The 21,320-nt window shown below is 40.6% G+C and overlaps 1 protein-coding gene across 2 annotated transcripts in view; it reads left to right on the top strand.

Moving 5' to 3' along the window:
* dnah9 (dynein, axonemal, heavy chain 9) overlaps window positions 1-21,320 on the top strand; it is a 163,700-nt gene that overhangs the window by 121,959 nt on the left and 20,421 nt on the right. For both annotated transcript variants that reach the window (XM_028030167.1, XM_028030168.1), the window contains 7 exons: window positions 87-227; window positions 3,085-3,255; window positions 3,426-3,548; window positions 6,413-6,606; window positions 8,751-8,899; window positions 12,448-12,575; window positions 17,180-17,407. In XM_028030167.1, the coding sequence (XP_027885968.1) occupies window positions 87-227; window positions 3,085-3,255; window positions 3,426-3,548; window positions 6,413-6,606; window positions 8,751-8,899; window positions 12,448-12,575; window positions 17,180-17,407 (1,134 nt within the window). The remainder of the gene's footprint in view (window positions 1-86; window positions 228-3,084; window positions 3,256-3,425; window positions 3,549-6,412; window positions 6,607-8,750; window positions 8,900-12,447; window positions 12,576-17,179; window positions 17,408-21,320) is intronic.

Genomic DNA, 21,320 nt, shown 5'->3' with positions numbered 1-21,320 from the left:
GTCGTTCTGCACAAGTCTGTGGGTGCACGTCTTCATATTTCGGCACACTGTCTCTTTGTGTTTAAACTGTGATATCTTTACTGCAGGTGAAGGAAGCCGAGGTGACAGAGGCCAAAATCAATGAGGCTCGGGAGCACTACCGGCCAGCAGCGGCGCGGGCTTCCATATTGTACTTCATAATGAATGATCTCAATAAAATCCACCCCATGTACCAGTTCTCACTCAAGGTAGCCTCTCTATTGACCCACTATGTTTCCTACCCACCTCCAGGGCTCCCAGAGAGGCCCGTCTTTACACTCCCCGCTTCTCTTCTCTCTTCCTCCTGGTTCCATTTGCTCATCATGTTTTATGCTCTTTGGCCTGTTTTTATTGTGTTTGTGGCTCCCTAATGTGGTTATGTAGAGCGTAATGTCTCTCATATTGTCAGCCAGCGAGCCTGAGAGAAGGCAGCCTGAGATATGGTTTGCAATCACTCCCGACTCTTCAGGTAGCTGCCTCCGCACAACTTATTTCCCAGCGTAATCAAATGAAAACACATTCAGTTTTTATACCTTTGACCTTACATGAAATAATGCACATTATAAGATGATATTTTTTTTTTTATGTACAGGGGTTTTAAGAAAGGCATAAATCTGATGAACTGAAATTGTACCACATTTCAGAGAGTTCAGAATAAGGCCAATCATTTCACAGTACATCAGCATGTTTGTTTTTTTCTTGGATGAGTGAGTAAATAGTGCAATTCTTGGCAGAAATAAGGAATTGCTGCTCTTGGAGAATAATCCCCTTGTAGCAAAAAGCAGATAAAACTGAAAACAATTTTATTTATTATTTGAAAAGTCTTGCTTCTTAATACATAATATTAAAAATTAACTTTTTTAAAGCTTTATATCATGTTATGTTATTGCATCAAAAACAAACCTGGAGTGTTGTTTTGACTCATTCATGTGTGTTTGAGGAATCCTTGGCAGCCATTTGGATGTGCTTTACCGCCTGTTTTTGCAAAGCTCCACCCATTTCCACAAAGCTCCGCCTTGGAGCTTCAGTCCCCAACATAGCTCCTGCCCCACTTGCTAAAGACTGAATGTGGTAAAGGGTAGGAGCTTCTTAAAGAGACAGGTGAATTTCAGATTCAGCTACGATGCAAAAATCAAATCTCTTTGAAGTCATGTTGGATATATACATTTTCAAAGTACAAGGTAACATAGTTACTTGATTGTGCTATAAAATGACACTGTATGCCAGAAACACACTTATCCCCTGTTTTAAAAAAAAATTATGCCATGATACTACAAATTTTAAATCAAGTTTTAAAAAAAGGAGTCATAAACAACTCCACTGGCTTTTCTGACTGTTTGAAATGGGCTTCACTCATCAGTTCATATTCTGGACACATCACTCAATCATTTATCCATCCATCCATCCATTTTCTGTTCACCCTTGTCCCTAATGGGGTCGGGAGGGTTGCTGGTGCCCATCTCCAGCTACGTTCCGGGCGGGAGGCGGGGTTCACCCTGGACAGGTCGCCAGTCTGTCGCAGGGCAACACAAAGACATACAGGACAAACAACCATGCACACACACACTCACACCTAGGGAGAATTTAGATAGACCAATTAACCTAACAGTCATGTTTTTGGACTGTGGGAGGAAGCCGGAGTACCCGGAGAGAACCCACGCATGCACAGGGAGAACATGCAAACTCCATGCAGAAAGACCCCGGCCGGGAATCGAACCCAGGACCTTCTTGCTGCAAGGCAACAGTGCTACCAACTGCGCCACTGAGCAGCCCTCAATCATTTAATCAGTGCGTAACTCCTTCTCTATGCACCGATAGAGAAGAAGCTATCAGAGTATAGTTCTGATAGCTATGCACTGTAAACCTTCTGTGACAGATGTGATGGTGGTTCTAGTTTAGCTTTTTATTGTTTATACCCAGGTACCTTCCTGTGATGGTTCACAAAAACCTAATCATCTGAAATTTCGTGTTTGAGTTTAGCCCTCTTTTTTTCTTACTGTGCTTAGTGCTTTAGATTAGAAACAAGTAACGAAGAAACATCCAGGAAATCCTAGCTTGCATCACCTTGCCCGTTTTTAGTTCCCCCCACTGTGCAAAATCCCCTTAAGCAGCAGTGACTCTGAACGCTTCTTCCATCATGTACTTCTTGTGGCTCTCGGCGATTGACTTTCACCTGCTGCTACGCCTGAGGATGGTGCGGATGACGAGAGGCATGGGTCTAGGCTATTCAACGAATCTTTCAGCTGAAATATTTTGCCATTGAAAAGCAGTGCCTGCATCTGTTCTGTCCCATTGCATGTTAAGCAAGTCAGATTAGGGTTCCACCTAAAATCGAGTTCCACAAAGTGCTGGACACTTAAGGGGGTAAAGTTATATGGTATTTCTTACTAACCTAAATAAAATACTTTGATTTCTGACTTGACTGAGAGATAGAGATAAATCTTTATTGTCATTGTCACAAGGACAACGAAATTTAAAAGGTGCCATCAGTCAGTGCATATGCTTAAAAACAAAAAATAACTGTCTCACAATTCACATACAATGTAAGAATTAACAAATAACTGGTAAAAATAAACTAATAAATAAGAACAGCCACATTCTCACATACATCATTCATGATGATTAATGGTTGTTTGAGCATCCTTCAAAAGTTATGTTTCATTTGTATTTATAGAATTCTCAGCTGCTTTGTTTACTTTTTCTACACAGTGACTCATGCTGCTCAAATCACACTCAACAAAATTCATGTCAAATTTAATGAAACCCTTCTGAAGGTACCTATTTTGTGCTGGAGGTCCTCTTACGGAGATGCCTCTTTGTGTTATTGTTGTGTATTGGCATGTCTCTTTAGTGGCTTTACAAGTACACTGACGCCAATTTGTAGCCCTCTTGAGGACAAAATTATCACCATAAAACGAATCCTTCCATGCCCATTAAAGTGTATACAAACATTTGAATTTCTCCCCTGTATACAAGACGTAAGCCAACTCTGCAGCTTTTCAAACTGTTTCAGCATCTTTCTCCTGGAAAACTGACTGTGTCCTCCCTGCTCCCGTGCGTCTCCAGGCATTCGGGGTGGTCTTTCAGAAAGCGGTTCTGAAGGCCGACCCGGATGAGACTCTCGAGCAGCGGGTGTCCAATCTAATTGACAGCATCACCTTCTCAGCGTTCCAGTACACCACTAGAGGCCTGTTTGAGTGTGACAAGCTCACGTACACGGCTCAGCTCGTCTTCCAGGTAGGAAGGGGAGCTGCTTTCATCTTCTGCACCGTTTGTTTCAAAACCTCGCATGCCGTTGAATCAGCTGCTCTCGGGACTGTGAGCCCTGTCTGAATCTAATCAAGCAGAAAGAAGTTGCGGTTTGTGTGGGAAATCCAACATTGCCCTCCTGTTTGTTGTGCCCCCAGATACTCCTGATGAATAATGAAATAAGCCCCACGGAGCTGGACTTCCTGCTGAGATATCCTGTCCAACCAGGTGTAACTTCGCCAGTGGATTTCCTATCGAACCAGTCCTGGGGAGGGATCAAGGTACGGAAAAAGGGATGAAAAAACTACCCCATTAAAACTTTTTCACAACAGGCATGAGTCAAAGTTATGTTTTGAGGCACCGTCAAATATTTTGTTTGGTTGGTTCATGAACAAAGGATAAAAGGAAATGCTACAACTTAAATGAGTTTGTGGGTGGACATTTAAGTATGGTGCATTTTTTATGCATTTTGTTAAAACGAGAAACTAGGAAAAAATATCTTCATGTGTAACTCATGGATGGCTCTCCCGAAATGAGTCATTACTTAAAGAACCATTTTTGAGTTTACTTGTGACCTCCTGCATGAGTTGTCTTGTGTAGTTTTTAGTAGGCCAGACACTCCTTGGAAAGTTCTCTCCTGATCTATGTTTTCTTCCATTTGCGGATAATGACTCCAACTGTGGTTCACTGAAGTCCCAAAGTGCTGATTCTAATGGTCTGGCAGTAATCAGGTCAGGATGTGACAAGTGAAATGGAACTCAGCTTTTAGGATTAATCACCGTTAATTTTCCTCTCCATGGGCTGCCACCTCATCGTGGTGGAGTTGAGAGTCCCAATGATCCTAGGAACTAGGTTGTCGGGGGCCTTATGCCCCTGGTAGTTTCATACATATGAGACACAGGCCCTTAGTGAGAGATCAGACAGACTGCAGTCTAAAGACTTCTCCTGATGAAGAACAGAAATGGAAACTGTTGTCCTTCAACTGGACGTGGGTCACAGAGCACAGTCCGAAAAGGAAATGCAGATCTCCCTTCCTATGCACTCATCAGTTATGGGAGGTGGCAACAGGGTTGGGTGCTATGTGGAATGGGCGGTGGTCAGGGAAATGGACCTTGACCACTGATCCTCATCTACAGGAGCTGGCTCTTAGGATGTTAAATGTCATGTCAAGATCTTGTTCACAAATGAAGGAAAAATGGGGCGGGAGGAGTGTGGACTGCTTCTCATGTGAATGCTTTACCAGTCTGTCATGGTGAAGAAAGAGCTGACCGATTGTTCTGCGTTCCTATCCCCATCTATGGTCACAAGCTTTGGGTAGTGACCAAAAGAATGAGATTGTGGATGCAAGCAGCCACAATGAGTTTCCTCTTCAGGGTGTCTGGGTTCTTCCTCCCTTAGAGCTGTGGTGAAAAGTTTGGACATCCAGCTCAGAGTTATGCTACCACTTCTCCACATTGGGAGGAGCCAGTCGAGGTGGCTCATGCTCAGGATGCCTGGACTTAGGCACTGGTTAGGTGTTCCGGTGCCTCTGGGATACCTCACGTTTCGAACACGTCCCTCCGGGAGGCGACCCCGAGGAAGACTCAAGACTCAGTGGAGGTCCTAGGAAAGCCTTGGGATTCTCCTGAAGGAGCTGGACCAAGTGGATAGGGAGAGTGAAGTCTGGGCTTATTTGCTTAGGCTGCTGACCCTGAAACCCGACCCCAGATTAATTGAAAGATTGTGAACAAGTGTAAGGAATTTCAGATTTCGCAAAGGAAGGAATTTAATTTTTCCAAATAGGTTGGCTTAGATGGCTTTTTCCCCCTGTGTTTAATCATTGTTATTTGAAAACTAAAGTAAAATATAGAATACTGTATAGATCCAAACACTTTTCCCCACACAGTATCTGAAATTACCCTCAACATCTTTTGACTTACAGTTTGTGGAATTGCTTCATATGATGTAATCTGTATGCTCTTCCAGCAACAACTCTCTGAGAACAGAAGCTCATAAAGATGCCTGCAGATTTATAACATATACCCCAGTTTCAGCTGGATCTCTCTCCTGATAGCATGTGATGCTGCGTGGAGTCACTCTACATGTGACGCCGAAGCATCATAACACTGAACAAAGCAGTTACTCCTGAAGAAAAAGCCGTCTTCCTCTGCACTGTTTCCTTCTCTTGTCAAATCAGTTTAGCAGCAAACCGAAGCCTAACAGCAGTAAGTCTGTCTGTTCGCTTCTTCTGTTCATAAATGTTTCAGCCTGTTCTGCCTACAATATTAACTTAACCTAAACCCCTCCGGCTTCTGAGAGAGCCCATCCTCGCTGCACTCGGCGCACTGCAGATGTTTAAGGTCCCGGCTAATCAAATTCTGTCACTTGATTTTCTTATCGCAGCGGGAAACATAATCAGTAGGAAAGCTTTAAAGGACGATAAGATCCTCTGATTGCTCGGCTCTCTTGACGATGTTACCAGAGGAGGAATCCCTCGGGACTGAGTGCGTTCTTTCTGAACAGGACTAAGAGGTTGCCACCCACCTGGGATAATTAAACAAGTGAAGTCAGAGTGAAGAACTGTTTGCTGAGAGCCACCTTGTCTCATCTCCCTTCACCTCACCAACTCTAACGGCGTGGAGTTCTTTTATTTCTTGACACCTTGTCTTTGCGTGTTGGGGGTGGGTGGGGATGATTGCAGTAGCCTCCTGGTAGTTTATGCAGTGTGAAACATGGCATACACTCTTGCTGTGCGTGTGTGTGTGTGTGCTTGTCATAAAGTGACTACCTGCTCAAGGCAGCACTGTGACACTGCTGTTTTCCACAGATGAGATAAGATGTCTGTCAGCTAGGGGCTCACAATGGAACCCCACTGTTTGTGCTGTGGATGCATATTTAGACTTCCTTTACCCCCATGCTGTTACAAAAGCGACTGTGTTTACTCAGCATTTTCTTTTGAATAAATGTTATTTAAATAAGCACGAGAGAAAGATAAGCAATCGGTTTTTTTTCTCCCCCTCTCTTTCAATTTTTGCTAACAAAGTTAGTGCTTTTGCTGAGAAATCTTTCCGAAGTGGTCAAAAACTTTGATGTTGATGAACAGAACTTTGCAATTTAAATCCTGTTTCCTCTGTCTCTCTCTCTTTCTCTCTCTCAAATATGACAGTCCCTGTGCTCCATGGATGAGTTCAAGCACCTAGACAAAGACATCCAGGGTTCACCCAAACGCTGGAAGAAGTTTGTCGAGTCTGAGTGTCCAGAGAAAGAGAAATTCCCGCAGGACTGGAAGAGCAAAACGTCTCTCCAGAGGCTTTGCATGATGAGGACCCTGAGACCCGACCGCATGACGTACGCTGTCAGGTGAGCAGTGGGATCACTGTTTGACCTTTGTTCTGTGATCTTTGAAGGATCTCTCTGACCTGTTGTTGAAAGGGAAAAGGTTAAAGACAAAACCTTTGGCTTTTGTGAGGAGTTATCGGGGTGCATGTTTTCATTTCTTCTAGTTCGTAGTAATTGGAGCTTCAAGCTACTTGCTTCTGTAAACTGTTAGATTTCCCACATGCATACGCTTTTCTTGAACAAGAAACCCTTTTCTTAAAATTATAACTAGTCATTGATCTATTTATACAATTAAAAGGCTCAGTCAGTCATCATCTCATCAAAGGAAAAGTCTTATTTGAGGACTTTTAATAATTCATTTGTACCCTACACATAGTTAAATAATCACAGAACATGGACTGATATTTATACAAAAAGGTAGAGAAGACAAGTTCTTTAATTTGACAAGGCCTTTACTAACAGGGATAATTAATGTATTTTTGACATTTTTGAAAGCATATATACTTGGAACAATGTAAAAGTTCAAGTAACTCAATGACGATCTCAGATGAATTGGAAAAACAATTATTTTTTAGAAGTAGGGAAAATATTTGGAATGAGTTAATGTTTTACTTTTAATGCTTCTGGTGCTTTGTACACCAAAATAATGATAAAAAATTCTTCAAATTCAACTTAAACATCTTGTTTCAACAAGGAACTAACCTCGAACAACAAAGACGAATTGTGGCAATATTAAACCCAGATAATATTATCTGTCTGGAATTGCATAAAAAAACTCAACCATACAACCTGTTTGATACTTTGTGTGCTAAAATGTACAAATTTAAACAAACTTTTGTAGATTTTCTACCACAAAGAGTGGTGAAACATAACGTGATAGCATGGCATGATCCTGCCTTCAGCCAATGGTTCAGGCTGGTTTCATGAACAGTACTGTGAACCACTGTCCACCACAGTGACCAGATCTAAGTACATTAGACATTTGGGTTTTGGTAGAACAAGAGATTTGAATCAAATCTGCAGAAACTATGTGGTACAGCTTTGTCAGTGGAAACTAACCATGAGAAATGTTTTCGACACCCTTTCTAATGCTTCCTTTAAGAATTAAGGCAGTTGTTAAGTCAATGGTTTGCCCAAACCGACATTAGAAAGTTCACCATATCAAGTGGTCAGTGAGTGTATTTGAGCATATAAATATAATTTTGGATGGATAAAAGTAAACCTTAAATTAATTCCAACTTAACACACCAGTTCTTGTCTTTAAAACTCAGTGGTTTGTTTACTGAACAACCATTCTGTTCATTTTTATACATCTATTCTTTGTTTGTTTGTCCGAAGCCTGTGAATTTCAGAAGCACTTCATGTTAAATGTCAAAAACCTTTTTTAAGCCTGCACTTCATTTTCCTCCCTTTCCAACTGCACAGTTTCTTCTTTTATGCAGAACCTTTCACAGCAGGTCAAGAGATGTCAAGTCTCAAGCCAGAGCAAAAAAATATGTAACTGTGTTGTATTTGGTATTTTTTGCTTGCAATTTCTGCTATTTTGGTCTTGAGAGTATTGTGAAATATTCAGGAATTACATGAATATTTTTAATAGTTAACATACATCCAGCCGATGTATTGTCACTGTTTTAAATAAATTCTTTAAAAGGTCAAACATGAGTAGTCACTCTTTACACAGAGTCTGTAACTCCATGACAGAGCCATCCTTGGTTCAAATCCCAAACTTGGAACCTTTGCAGAATATCTTTCTCCTTCTCTCTCTCTCTCTGTGTGTTTTCTATTTACTGTTGATAAAGTTCACAAAATTTTAAATGCTCTTAATAATTCAGATAGCATATATAATGTTTACCTGTTAGGTAGGATGTGTATCATGCTCTTATCATTCATTTACAAATGAAACAAAGACGAGCTTCACCGGAACACTCATTTCCAAATATCAAATCTAAAAACTGCACAAAGGTGCAAGCTCCTAATCTATTTAAAGCATTCCCATTCTTATCAGCAAACTGTGTTTGAGACAGAAAGCATTTCTCGTGATTTGCTGATTTTAAACAGCTGTCTCTGCACTATAAGAGGAATCAGATTCTTCAAGGTCTGCACTTTGTCGGTCAAAGATGAAACAAAACAAGCTGAAGAGAACTAAGCCTTGTCCCCTCCTGCAGAGACTTTGTAGAGGAGAAACTGGGAGGCGAGTACGTGATGGGCAGATCACTGGACTTCGCTGTCTCCTTTGAAGAGTCCAGTCCAGCTACTCCCATGTTCTTCATCCTGTCTCCTGGAGTGGATCCTTTGAAGGACGTAGAGAAACATGGTAATGCCACTGCTTGATGTAAGCCTTAAAATTTCACTCTACAGTTCAGCACAAACTAACATGTGACCAATTTATCGTATTTTGTAAAGGAACTGGAGTTGAGGCGTATGGAGCCTTATAAAAGTGTTTATATCCCTTGAAGTTTTTCAAAATTTGTCACACTAAAACTTTGCTTGATGTAATTAATATCACAAAACAATTATTTGAAGATACCCATTGAAAACAAAAAATTTTCACATTTAGCCCCTCCCCTCTCTTGCAGAAGGCTCACCTGACCAATCAGAATCAAAACAATGAGACTCTGAGGGAGGCTTAAAACTCTAACAACATGTCAAGCTTGTCCAGAGATGAGCCTTTTTAGTTGAAACAAACAGGAAAAGCCAAAGCCTTCAGAGTTGAACCAGTGCAAGAATCTTAGTAAGTAAAGGAATTAGCTGCTATCATGGCTAATAATCCAATATGTGGACCCCAAGCTGCACCCAAGTGCAACATTTCCGGAAACAGAAATTGAAGAACTGCTGCCGAATACAGTTCCACAGAGTAGATCTTTGCTTTCACTGTAAAAAAATCTTTTCATGAACCTGATCCCTGTTTACGCTGTAAGACCATCTGTTTTCCAATAAATCCCACAGCTGAATCCAAGGTGTATACTTCCACAAAGGATATTGATACTTCTACTAAATGTTTCTTGTTCTATTTTGCTATACAGAAAAGACACTTTTTTAAAAAACATTTTTTACATTTCTTTTTCCTAACTGGGGGCTAAAATGACTACTGCATAATGGTTTAGTACCAATTATTTCAATGTAAATGCTGTAACAAGGTGACTTTTTCACCTTTGTTACAAAGAACCCTAAGCCTTTAAAAAACTGCCATTCTGTCAAATAACGAGTATCCAGCATTTTTCTAAGTATTGGTAAAAAGGGGATCTGCTATGCACAATCTTGCACAATTTTGTACTTCCATTTGTGCAATCATTACTTCTAAAAACAAACAAAAAACACAATCGATGATTTTGTTTTTTTTTTTGGTAATAAGTTTATGTTTTTTAGTGTCTGGAAAATGAGCCGTTTCAAAAATCTCTTGATTAAGTCGCGCAATGTGACTTAATCAAGAGCAACCCCAGCAGCACCCCGCCTGACAACCAGCAACCCAAGCTGAGCTCCAGAATGTTTGGTCAGAAGGTTTTATCGCTGAATGCGCTGTACAATGGCTGCTGGAAACTGCAAGTGTATCGGTAATGAAGCTAAGTGCACGGAATTCAATCTATTGGGGGTTGCAGAAAACATGTCCTTCAGGAAGGCTCAATCTCTAGATTCCAGCTGGTATTTTCCTAAAGAATATTTAGGAACAATTCATAATTTTTCCACAACTTGATAACTGTATACTACATTCTATGAATTCCAATGAAACACATGTACATTTTTGATTGAGAGAAAATGTGGCAAAGTTCAACTGGAATGAATACTGTTCTAGGGAAATCTAGTCTAACTTGTAGTTTTCTCTGATTCCAACAGAGTCATTCTGTCTGATACATCAAAGGTGTATCAGACAGAACAACAGTTTGTGCTGTGATGCCAGCCGTCCCTACCAAAGCACAGCAGTATCTGGGTAGATTAAGTGGATTATGCTAAAGGTCATAAATATATGAGGCGACACCACTGGTGTATTAGGGGCAGCGGAAAGTAAATGTCACCGGTTTGAGTTATTTTACATCCCTGTTTGAATACTGTGTATGCCAACCCTCACGACGCCCTGGTTTTGCTTCTTTGACCAAAAAAAATATTCTAAAAATGGGAGCTTTTCCACTGACCTGGAAAAGGGGACTCTCACAGCCTGATATCTTTTTAATCTGCTGCCAAACTATTCTGTCTGTGGGTATTTAGAGTTGGCTCCATGAAATATTCAGGCAGCAGAGATTGTTTCAGCTAACAGTAGCAAAGTAATATCCACAGTGTGTCTGCGCAACCTGGTCCCCCGTGCAAATTCACGAGTCAGTACTTTGGCATTAATGCTCTTCATCATCATGTGTCATATTGCTTGTGTGTAACGCTCTGCTTCTATAGCTTAAATAACGTACTCTTTTGATTGATTTAATAATGGCGGTTAGATGCCGTTATTACCCGGAGAGAACCGTTATTGGTGAGATTTTTATTGGCATCTCTCTCCTTCTTTCTCTCTCTGAGAGAAGCAGGATACCGTGTGAAATGCACCAGTCTCTCCTAATGTGATAAGTGAGAGCAACGCTTCTGAAACTCCCCAGAAGTAGCATCGTTATTGATTATCAACAGTTTTATTTTTCAGCAGTAAAATCAAAGCCAAAAGTAACCAGTCTCTGCTGCAGAAAATGCTGATGAGTTCCTGCTCCCTGAACAAAAAAAGGGGGGATTATTTTATCATGTGAAAATTGGGTTTCATCATCTGTATTAGGATCTAATTAGATTTTTATTAGATAGGTGAGGTGATTTTGAAAGCTCTGCAGGGGACTAATGGCAGTGTGGAAAAAGACTGAAACTTCACTTAGTTTTAAATTTGAGAACAAGATTACCCGAAAATAAATGTCGAATGCACTCAAAAGTTTTAAATGGGGCAGCTTTACTGACATATGGATTACAAAGTAACTGGATGTTAACACTTAAAGTGATATTTATTTCAGGGGGGTTTCTGTGAAGAGATTAGCAGTTATTATCTTACATGCAGTATTCATTTTCTCTAAATACATATTGGTTTGTATTTGTTTTGTTTTTCCACAGGCTAAAGTTAATGGCTTTTCAGATTGGCATAGAAGTCAAATTTGACCATATTAATATGATATCATACCATATCATAAACTTTAATCCACAGTTAGATTTGCAGTAGACAGTCATTTATAGTTAATGTTTTAATACAACAAAAAATATACATATATTTCATTTCATGAAAGAGTTTGTCCACTCTTTAAAAGTTTTTTTTTCAGTACCTTCAAATTTGTGGGTGTCAATAAACGCAGAGGCCTTTTACATTTTTCACATTTTAGTCTGAAGTTTTACTGGACTTTGATTGGGGCGATACATTTTACATTTTGTTGTCATGATTTTTCACCAGTGTTCAAGTTTTTAACAGATGGGCCTCACATTTGACTCTAGGACACTTTGGACTCGTGAACTGCACGGTTTCCAGATCCCAAAGCTTTAAATCAGGCCCCAGTCAGCAGGCCTTCCCCACTGCATCTGACAGCTGAATTCTGTCAGACAGAGAGAAGCATAGGCAGGGAAATTCAGAATGAACAATAAACCGCCCCCAAAAAATCAACCGCTGTTGGCCCCATTGTGCACACCAGAAGTCTTGTATTGAGAAAAATGTTTGCTGGAATCCACAGATGGTAACAAAATAACTTACCAGACGTAGTAAGGATGTTATTCTGTAGGTGTTCTGTATTGTTTGCATAATGCCAGCTCTGTAATGCACCTTCTAGCCATAATTCTTAGTGAGGCTTAGTTGATGTTATTCAATTCTGTTTATCTTGTTGTTGTGTGTAAATCATACTAAATGTGTCTATTATCCTCTAGGGAAGAAGATGGGCTACACATTTGACAACAACAACTTCCACAATGTGTCTTTGGGTCAAGGCCAAGAGGTTATAGCTGAACAAGCCCTGGATCTGGCCGCTAGGGAAGGCCATTGGGTCATCTTGCAGGTAAAGCAAACACTCATGTATTTCACGCAGCCTCCAGGCAGGGAATTTAAGTACTGAATAATTCATCATGAAGCTAGGCATATAGATTTGGTTTGTTGGTTCCTGATCAGATAGATTTAAATGTCCAAATTAGATTTTTCAAATATTTCAAGAAACATTCAGCCAAGAATCAATTAATCAGTTAATGAAATTAAGTTCATTACTGAGTTTATTTACATAAAGTATTTCCAGAGCATTACAGAACTATTTTTGCCGTGGTTCCTAGCAAAGCAAGTGGACATGCACTATGTTGCCTTCTACATTGTCGCTCAGCATGCAATAAAATAAAGCTTTTGAAAGTGCATGAACAGTAGTGGTCTTAAGATTATATGTGTATATATGTATATACACTGCTCAAAAAAATAAAGGGAACACTGAAATAACACATCCTAGATCTGAATGAAAGAAATATTCTCATTGAATACTTTGTTCTGTACAAAGTTCCATTTGCACAACAGCAGGTGAAATTGATTGTCAATCAGTGTTGCTTCCTAAGTGGACAGTTTGATTTCACAGAAGTTTGATTTACTTGGAGTTATATTGTGTTGTTTAAGTGTTCCCTTTATTTTTTTGAGCAGTGTATATATATATATATATATATATATATATATATATATATATATATATATATATATATTGAAGGTTATTTTTGTCACTGTGACTGATGTTGGTGGGAGGTTCCTAAAGAGGCAACATGTGAGAGTTTCCATGGTAATCAGCAGTGCCACCTGTGGTGACTGGCAGTTGCAGAGACAGATTGGTCCACTTTATATCAAATCCTCAAATAAGTGAGTAATTTAGAATTTCCAAAACATTTTTGTTTCCAAATACAATCAAACTTACCTGGCTCTAGGAAAAAGAAATGATGACAGGACACTGGCGTGAGGCATTTTCCCTCAAATGGCCAGGCTTTAACAGTAAATGTGCAAAAAGGATGCCGAGTCGAGGCCACTCTATCCCGACTGCGTGGCCAATGTGGGATACTCAGGTCCAATCTGCCCGATTGATTGCCTCTCAATCTGCCCCCACCACCTTTCTGATGGGCTGCTTCAAAGTTTCTGCATTTCCCTCTCTGAGCCCCATCTGAGCAGAAGCTGCTGTTCAGACATATAATTACCTGTCGAGTAAGGGGGAACCTGCCATTGACCTGGCTTTACACTGATGCAGCAGCAGAGGAAAATGTGGATGATGAGAGCAGAAGAGTGTGGGAAAGGCAGAGGATGCAAGTCGATGCATAAAATATTACAAAAAGGGGAAAGCAACATGGCAGAATCGGTGGGTAAGACGGAGAATATATTGGTGGTCAAATTCAGCGTGAACCTCTCCTCCTGGTCCTTTTTCTTTATTCTTCTTTTTGCTCAGTGTCATGGGGGTGGCTCTTGGCAAGCAGAGCCACAGACAGTCGATGAAAAAGTGAGTAGGAGGTTTGTTGCTAGGGGGACGAGACTTTCTTAATCCTAATCGATCTGCATTCTTATGCTAAGGTAATTACGCAAGTTTTGTCTGCTATCCTGGGTCTCTGAGAAGACAGCGATGCCATCCCAACACTGTTTCCCTTTTTTTCTCGCCTGTGTGTTTCTGTGTGTGTCCCACCGTGCCTGGTCTGCGGTTCATATCTGTCGATACGTCCCACTGGAATTCCTCCAAGGTTTTCACTTAAAATGCAAAAGCCTGCCTTGCCCTCCGGATAAGAGAAGAACAGACACAGCAGCTTCAGATATTGTAGTATATAACACAACAACCCATTCAGTTAGGGAAAAAATGCAGGAAAGAAAATTTTTCCATGCAGACAAACCATGGAGGAAAGCAGACATCCAGATGTGCATACAAAAACAGTTTTTCTCTACATAGAAGATATGCCTGTTAACCTTTCACTTTCATGACCATCACAAATATTCCTGCATCAGCTTGTCTGTTTCTTTTTGTGGATTCTGTTCTGTCTTTCCAGACCTCTGGTCGGTTGAGGCATGCGGCCGCTCACTACATGCATGCTCGGCCCTTGGCCAAGGCACTGAACCCCAAACTGCCTATCAGACTTAGAGTTTTTACTTCCTGTGGGAGTAGAAATGTTTAAGAGGTTGGTTAAAGAAGAACATTAATCCAAGCAACAAGAGGCAGGTCAAGGTTTGTTTGCTTTATTAGACATTCAAACACACACACCTGCACTGCAAAAACACAAAATCTTACCAAGCATTTTTGGTCTAGTAGCTAGTTCAAATATCTCAGCATCTTCAGTACTTGTTCCTTTGGCAGATTATTTAACTTATAACAAGATATTTTCTCATGATGTAAGTTAATGTAACTGCAGAGAGCAAGTACTTTTTTATCAGTATTAAGGGATTATTGACTTAAAACAAGCCTCTAAAGCTTTCTGAAAAGTAACGTTTAAGTTTGATTTATTTCAGTTGTAATAAGATATTTGCACTAGAAACGAGACCAAAATTACTTTGTAAACTTTTGTTTTTGCAGTGTAAGCTTCTTATTTGCATAGACCTAAATTTATATCATTTCCATACACATTGAAATATTTGAAAAGACCTTCTTTCACATGTAAGGATTTTCCTTTTGTTTTTGTACGTCCTGCATTTATAGCCTAAACATGCAGTCTGATAATTGCACAACATTAAGCATTTTTTACATTAAAATCCATGCCAAGACACCTACTGCAGCTGTATTCTCCACATTTGTGAATTTATTCTCAGGCTGCTGAGCTGTGAGTGCCTTCATTATGTCGGTGGAGCAGGTTTTATTATTTTTTTTCCCCCCCTCAGCCCTGTTTTTTGCTTTCCTACGTCAGTGCAGAGTCTGAGAGACTCTGAGCTGCAGGGCCGCCTCCTCAGTGCAGGAGCCCAGTTGTGCAGCTGTCCTCGTCCGCGTCGCTCCCAGACCAATGCATTTCTTCCTCTGCGAAGGAGAAATACTGTGTGCGGTCGCCTGCGTGTGTTTCTGCTTGCTCGATGGTTATGCTTATGGTGCAGTTGAACGTGCCATTGTGCCGTCCCTCGGGGCGCTTGTGACAGCAACGCGTCAAAGACCTTGCCAGTGGTGTTTCCTAATGGCTTTTAGATTCAACTTTCATATTATTATGTAAATAGAGGACTCCTTGACGTGGTATCATTGCAGCCATCGGAGAAGCTGGGAGGCCCTTATCGGGAAGATGTTGAGGGAAGGAGGAAAAAAACCTGAAAAACACGGCACCTGAAAGTTAATTAAAAAGCCATAAAAAAAGGAGCTCTCTGCTGTCGTGTTTGTTTGTCTGTTGGCCTGCTGGTTCTTTCTCCATTCCTCTCGTCTTCTCTCCCTGCAGCCACACGATGAATGCTTTCATTACAGTGACAAGTTCTCGGGCAGTCTCTCACTTCTACTGTTGGCTCACTTTATAGCCAAACTATTTACATGCCAAGAGGAAGAGTTGTGCTGTGGCTTGATGAAAAAGCGTTTGAATTTAGACTTTTAATTTGTATACCATTCATTACTCTCTAAGGCACCGGCAGGCGGAGAACTAACTTACGTCCTTCTCTGTTCCCAACTCCTCCCGAACTTCTTCGTCGGTGGATTAACTTTACTTTTTCTCTTCTGAGTCCCGCAAAACTGATGTCCCAACCCTCCCCTGTTGTTCCCTGTCATTCGTTAAAGAGTTCTTACTCCAGTCATCATAAGAAAGATTAAATACTGAGAGCAAAGGGAAATGAGAAAGTAAAGCGGCTTATGAATCAATGACTGCAGTTATTAGTGCTGTAATTAGATTTAGGGAGTGGGCAGTGCTGCGTGGTGAGATGTGTGGGGGGCTGGGCACACTCCTTATCAGTCATCAGATATCCTGTTCTCGTCAGGACAGTTGAGATGGAAAATTGAAGTCGTCCGCAGCTCGTGTTACACAGAGATGAATACGTATAAAAGTCTTAAAAATCCTCTACCGGAAAACGGTCACTTCATTCTGTCAACCTAAAAAAAAAGCATTTCAGGCTCTATGTACCATTTAATTTAGTGCCACATCAAAGTCACAGTAAAGAACGGGAGATGTGTAGCGTTTTAATTGCTCCTTTTTTCTAGTTGTCATCACAGGACGGAATTATATTGGCGATTCCAGCTCCTTATTATGGCACTTTATGTTATCCTTTTAAGCCCAGACATTTGCAGAAAAGTCGAAGTGCAGTCAGAGCAGATAGAAGACATAAGAGCAGGAGTCGAAATGTTGTGTTTCCACACTTCCTAACCTGAATGGCCGTTAATGTTTAATAGGCAATGTTGCAAGGAGCACTGAGCATCTTACCTTAGGAATATGCACAATAGTACAATTACTACAGCAGTAAACATTAGGGCTGTTGTACGAAGGTAGACACTTTCCCTTGAAAATGCACCCAACATTCAGCATTCACTCCACTTGACATAAGAACAAAACACTCTGTCTTTGATGTTGTGTGCAGTGCGGCTATTGAATAACGAATAAGTGAAATTATTATAGGATAGGCTAACCTTGCAATAAATTCCATAAATGGATAATAAATTGTCAAAAACTATTGAATTAAACTATTTTTCTATCTTTTTGCTTGCTCCTCTGTAAGAACATCCATCTGGTTGCTCGCTGGCTGGGCACACTGGAGAAACGTCTGGAGCAGTATGCCGAGGGAAGCCACGAGAACCTCCGAGTGTTTGTGAGCGCTGAGCCGTCCTCCACCCGCGACAGCCACATCATCCCTCAGGGGATCCTGGAGAACTCCATCAAGATTACGAATGAACCGCCTACTGGCATGCATGCCAACCTGCACAAAGCCCTGGACAACTTCAACCAGGTAACACTTTCAGGGTTGTGGATATCAATGTGCTTAGTAAGTAGTAATAGGCTTTACTGCCACGCTTATGTTTAGATGATAGACAATAATGGATTCACGAGAAATAGAAACGGGTTGAAAATATTAACTTTTGTAACGTTTTCAGCTGGTGCAGTTTGCTTTCATAACCTCACTGTGTCAAACGATCCAAAAACCTGTTCCCTCCCTTGCCTGTGGTGGCGCTGCACTGAAAGAAACAACACCAAAACCCTCAGAAGACGACACTGAGCACAATGTCCTCCTTCAAACAATGTAAACAAAATTAAGTGGTGTTAGATTTTAGCGAATGTAAGTTTTCTCTTTTGTCTTTGGCAAAAGACAACAAGCTGTTTCTCCCTATAGCATTAGACTCTTGTTTTACTTTTATTGAACCAAAATGTCATTCTTTATAGTCCACTTCCTGCTTTTGCAGTGATCTCCAGTCTGCTTGCATACCAGATTTGAACCATACCAGAGTTCGCTTTACTTGAAAATACAGTCTCAATGCAAAAAGACTTCATGAACCCAGGCATCAGTGCTAACAACCTTGATAGCTCTCCACACTCCTTTAAAAATAGTGAAATCGACATTACCACCTATAGCAGTGCTTCTCAATTCCAGTCCTCAGGCCCCCTGCCCTGCATGTTTTAGATGTGCCTCTATTCCAGAACAGCTGATTCAAATGATTGCATGACCATCAAGTGCTGCAGAAACCTGTTAAACACCTAAATATTCAATACAGGTGTGTGGCAGAAGGGAAACACCTAAAAAATGCAAGGCAGGGGGGCGTGAGGACCGGAATTGAGAAACACTGACCTATAGGAATCTACAAAATAATTGCCAGTGTTTTTAGTTAGCCAGGACGTACATTTACTTCTTGTTACCCCAATACCTTTTCTTTTTTTTTCTCTTAAATGGCAAAAATGCTGGCATGCAATTACTTAAAACTTGTGGAGGCTTCTTCAATGTTTTAACTGACTAGGGATGCAATTCATGTCTGAGTTTCATATTAATACCTCCAGACAATGCTCAGGGGAACTTATTAGCGCTTTGAGACAGACTTCCCTTTGACCAGAAATATTGTAGGGCTTTTAATATTGCAAGTTTTTGTACCACTAGATTTCATTAAACCCCCAGTATGTATACATCAACCTATATACTTGTCAAAAATATGTTTACATGTATGAATATTTATGGATCTACCAATTTGGATTATTAAACTATGCAAATAATAATAAAAAAGAATACTTTCAATTACTACTTCCTCCTTTTTATAATATTACACAAAAAGCCCTTTGCACAGATACATACACACACATGTCAACTCTTGTTTTGCTCCCATTTTGAGGAGAAGTTTTTACTATTTGTTTGACTATATTTAGTTACTCTCATGACTAGGGAAGATGTAGACCCAGAGCACCAGATTTCCCAGAACAATATGAGTGCCCATTGTATGGGATCAAAATATCTTAAGGCAGTTGTTTTTATTTACTGTTGAAGAGGTTTTGTTCTTCTCTTAGTTGTGAGTCATAGCTGAGACAATACAGTGTTCAATTTTATGAAGCTGCCAAATTACAATTGTTACAACAAACAAAAGGTACAGTCGTCTCCTAGCTACTCAGTTTCCTGTGACCTACGCAGGGCATTGCTGAAGTGAAAACTTGGTATGGTGAACACTGGTGGGGGTGGAAGGATTACTTGAGGACAGACGTCCGAACAAGGCCAATTTGTGGCTATGTTATCAGGGAAAAGCTAGACGATATTATGCTCCTGGTTCATTCTGCAGGCTCCATAGTTAGAATGGATCTGTGTGCCACAGTGGCCTCCTCAAGTGTTTCTCTACCTTATCGGTTCTTTGTCTGTATCTAAGCCTTACCATTACCTCGGTGCTTTGCTGCCAATGCATCTTCGCCCGCACCATTACCTGACCTCTCGGCTACGTCCCGATCCATTTCCACAATCCTTAGTTTGCTGATGTGTATCTTGCCTGATAAGTGCGATGTGTTTGTGAGCCCTGCCTTATGCAGAGGCATGGGGAGGCCTGCTGAGGTTAGGCTCGGAGAATATTCTGGTCATGTGTTGTCAGTGAGACTTAATCAATGGCCGCCTGACTCTCTGTTATGGACCACCCGCAAGGCTAAAGCCAGAGCTAAGCCAGAGAAATAACATTCTTTTTTCTTTGGTTTTTCTGCAATTCCCCAACATAATATCTTCCCAGACCACTGTCAAAGAAATTATATAACTTACATCACTAAAAGCTAAACCCTAGAGAGTGCCTATGGATTTCCAATTCCTTATTGGTCTGTTCAGCCTATCATTCTTTGTGGGTAATCAGACATTAAAGATGGTTAACTGGCAGTTCATTGATATGGAAATGTCCTTTCAGTTCGTGTTTGTGAATGCAGAGTATGAAGGGGTGTGCGTGTTTGTACCAACAATCTTGCAGCATTTTGTTTCTCTCCAGTCCACAGGTCATGGATAGGGAGGTTATGCATCTCTTTCAGCTGGGTTGAGCAGAGGAGCGCCGTGCAGAATATTAACTAAACCACAAACAACGACGGGGTGTGTGTGTGTGTGTGTGTGGCAGTAGGCCTGCACTCTACTTATTCACTCTATGTGCACATCGTAGCAGTCAGCTCCCCAGGGCACTGCAGTAGGGGGGAAATGTGGGGCCTTTACTGTGATACACAGCTTGTTACATGCTAAAGTACAGAGACTCCTCTCTTCTGGTTTCCATAGGAATTGTTGTGATGCTTATTTAACTGACTCCCCTGCCCCTCCGGAGATTACAGCGCCATTTACGTTTCTTTTTTTTTTTTTCCTTTATTTTCCTGTCTAGAATAATGAGCCCAGGAGACAGTTGGAAGCTGAAAGCGCCTGACAAGTTGTGACAATTAAAAATGAATCTCATGGTTGGCTTTATTGCAATCCAGTCACCTTCTTGTCTCTGTGTTTGACAAAATGAAACTGTTCACAGAGCCGTCTCCCACAATTTTGTACCTCTAACATACGGGTGTGGAAACAATTATTGATAAGGCTGCAATGTTACATTCAGTCCATGAGACTATACAATCTTTGTATAGTCTTGTTGTTGCTGTATCACTTTTAGGTATTATTATGAGCTCCTGATATTGAGGTGGATGCAGGGTATCAAGCTGCATAAAACCTTGATAGAAGACTGATTTGGAAATAACAAATTAAATTGTGTGTTGAGTTGCCTTATTGAATTGAGTTCATTTTAAATAGCATATATACCTCATCTAATGGTTAGCCAGTTATTTTCTCTCAGTACTCAGAAGGTAGTTTGTAAAGGCTTGTATATTCTCCACAAGAACAGATAAATGTGTTCCTTTACTCAAGGTTGCAATCACAAGAACTAAATTGTTTAACATTGAGATATTTCCTACTTCACAACAACTCAAATGTATATCTGGTCAGTCTTCATAGGTCTCTCCAGTCGCAGGGTTTGTCACTGTAGCACCTGTGGTCACTTCAAAATTCTGTTCAATCACACAATACTTGCTGGACACCACAAGAAAATTACGTTCTGCCGAGAACAAGCTGCAAGAATTCCCAAACCAGTGGTCCAATGATAGAAATTCCTCTGTTTTTGCAAGGTATCGACAGGTTTTATAGTTTCACTCAGAAAACACAGCAAGAACAAGCTGCAAAAACTTCAGAACCAGAATGAGGTCATTTGGTTCTTGCAGTCCTAGGAGAAAAAACAGATTTTGATCTTATTTGGGGATATCAATCAATCAAATTTTATTTGTATAGCACATTTCAGCAGCAAGGCATTTCAAAGTGCTTTACATCATTACAAACACAGAAACACAATGCAACATAGAATCAACAATCAAAACAAAGCATTAAGTCAAGTTCCATCAATAAATTT

This window comes from Xiphophorus couchianus, chromosome 10, assembly GCF_001444195.1.
Source record: "Xiphophorus couchianus chromosome 10, X_couchianus-1.0, whole genome shotgun sequence".
Classification (NCBI taxonomy): Eukaryota; Metazoa; Chordata; class Actinopteri; order Cyprinodontiformes; family Poeciliidae; genus Xiphophorus; species Xiphophorus couchianus.
This window is presented reverse-complemented; position numbering and strand designations above follow the sequence as displayed.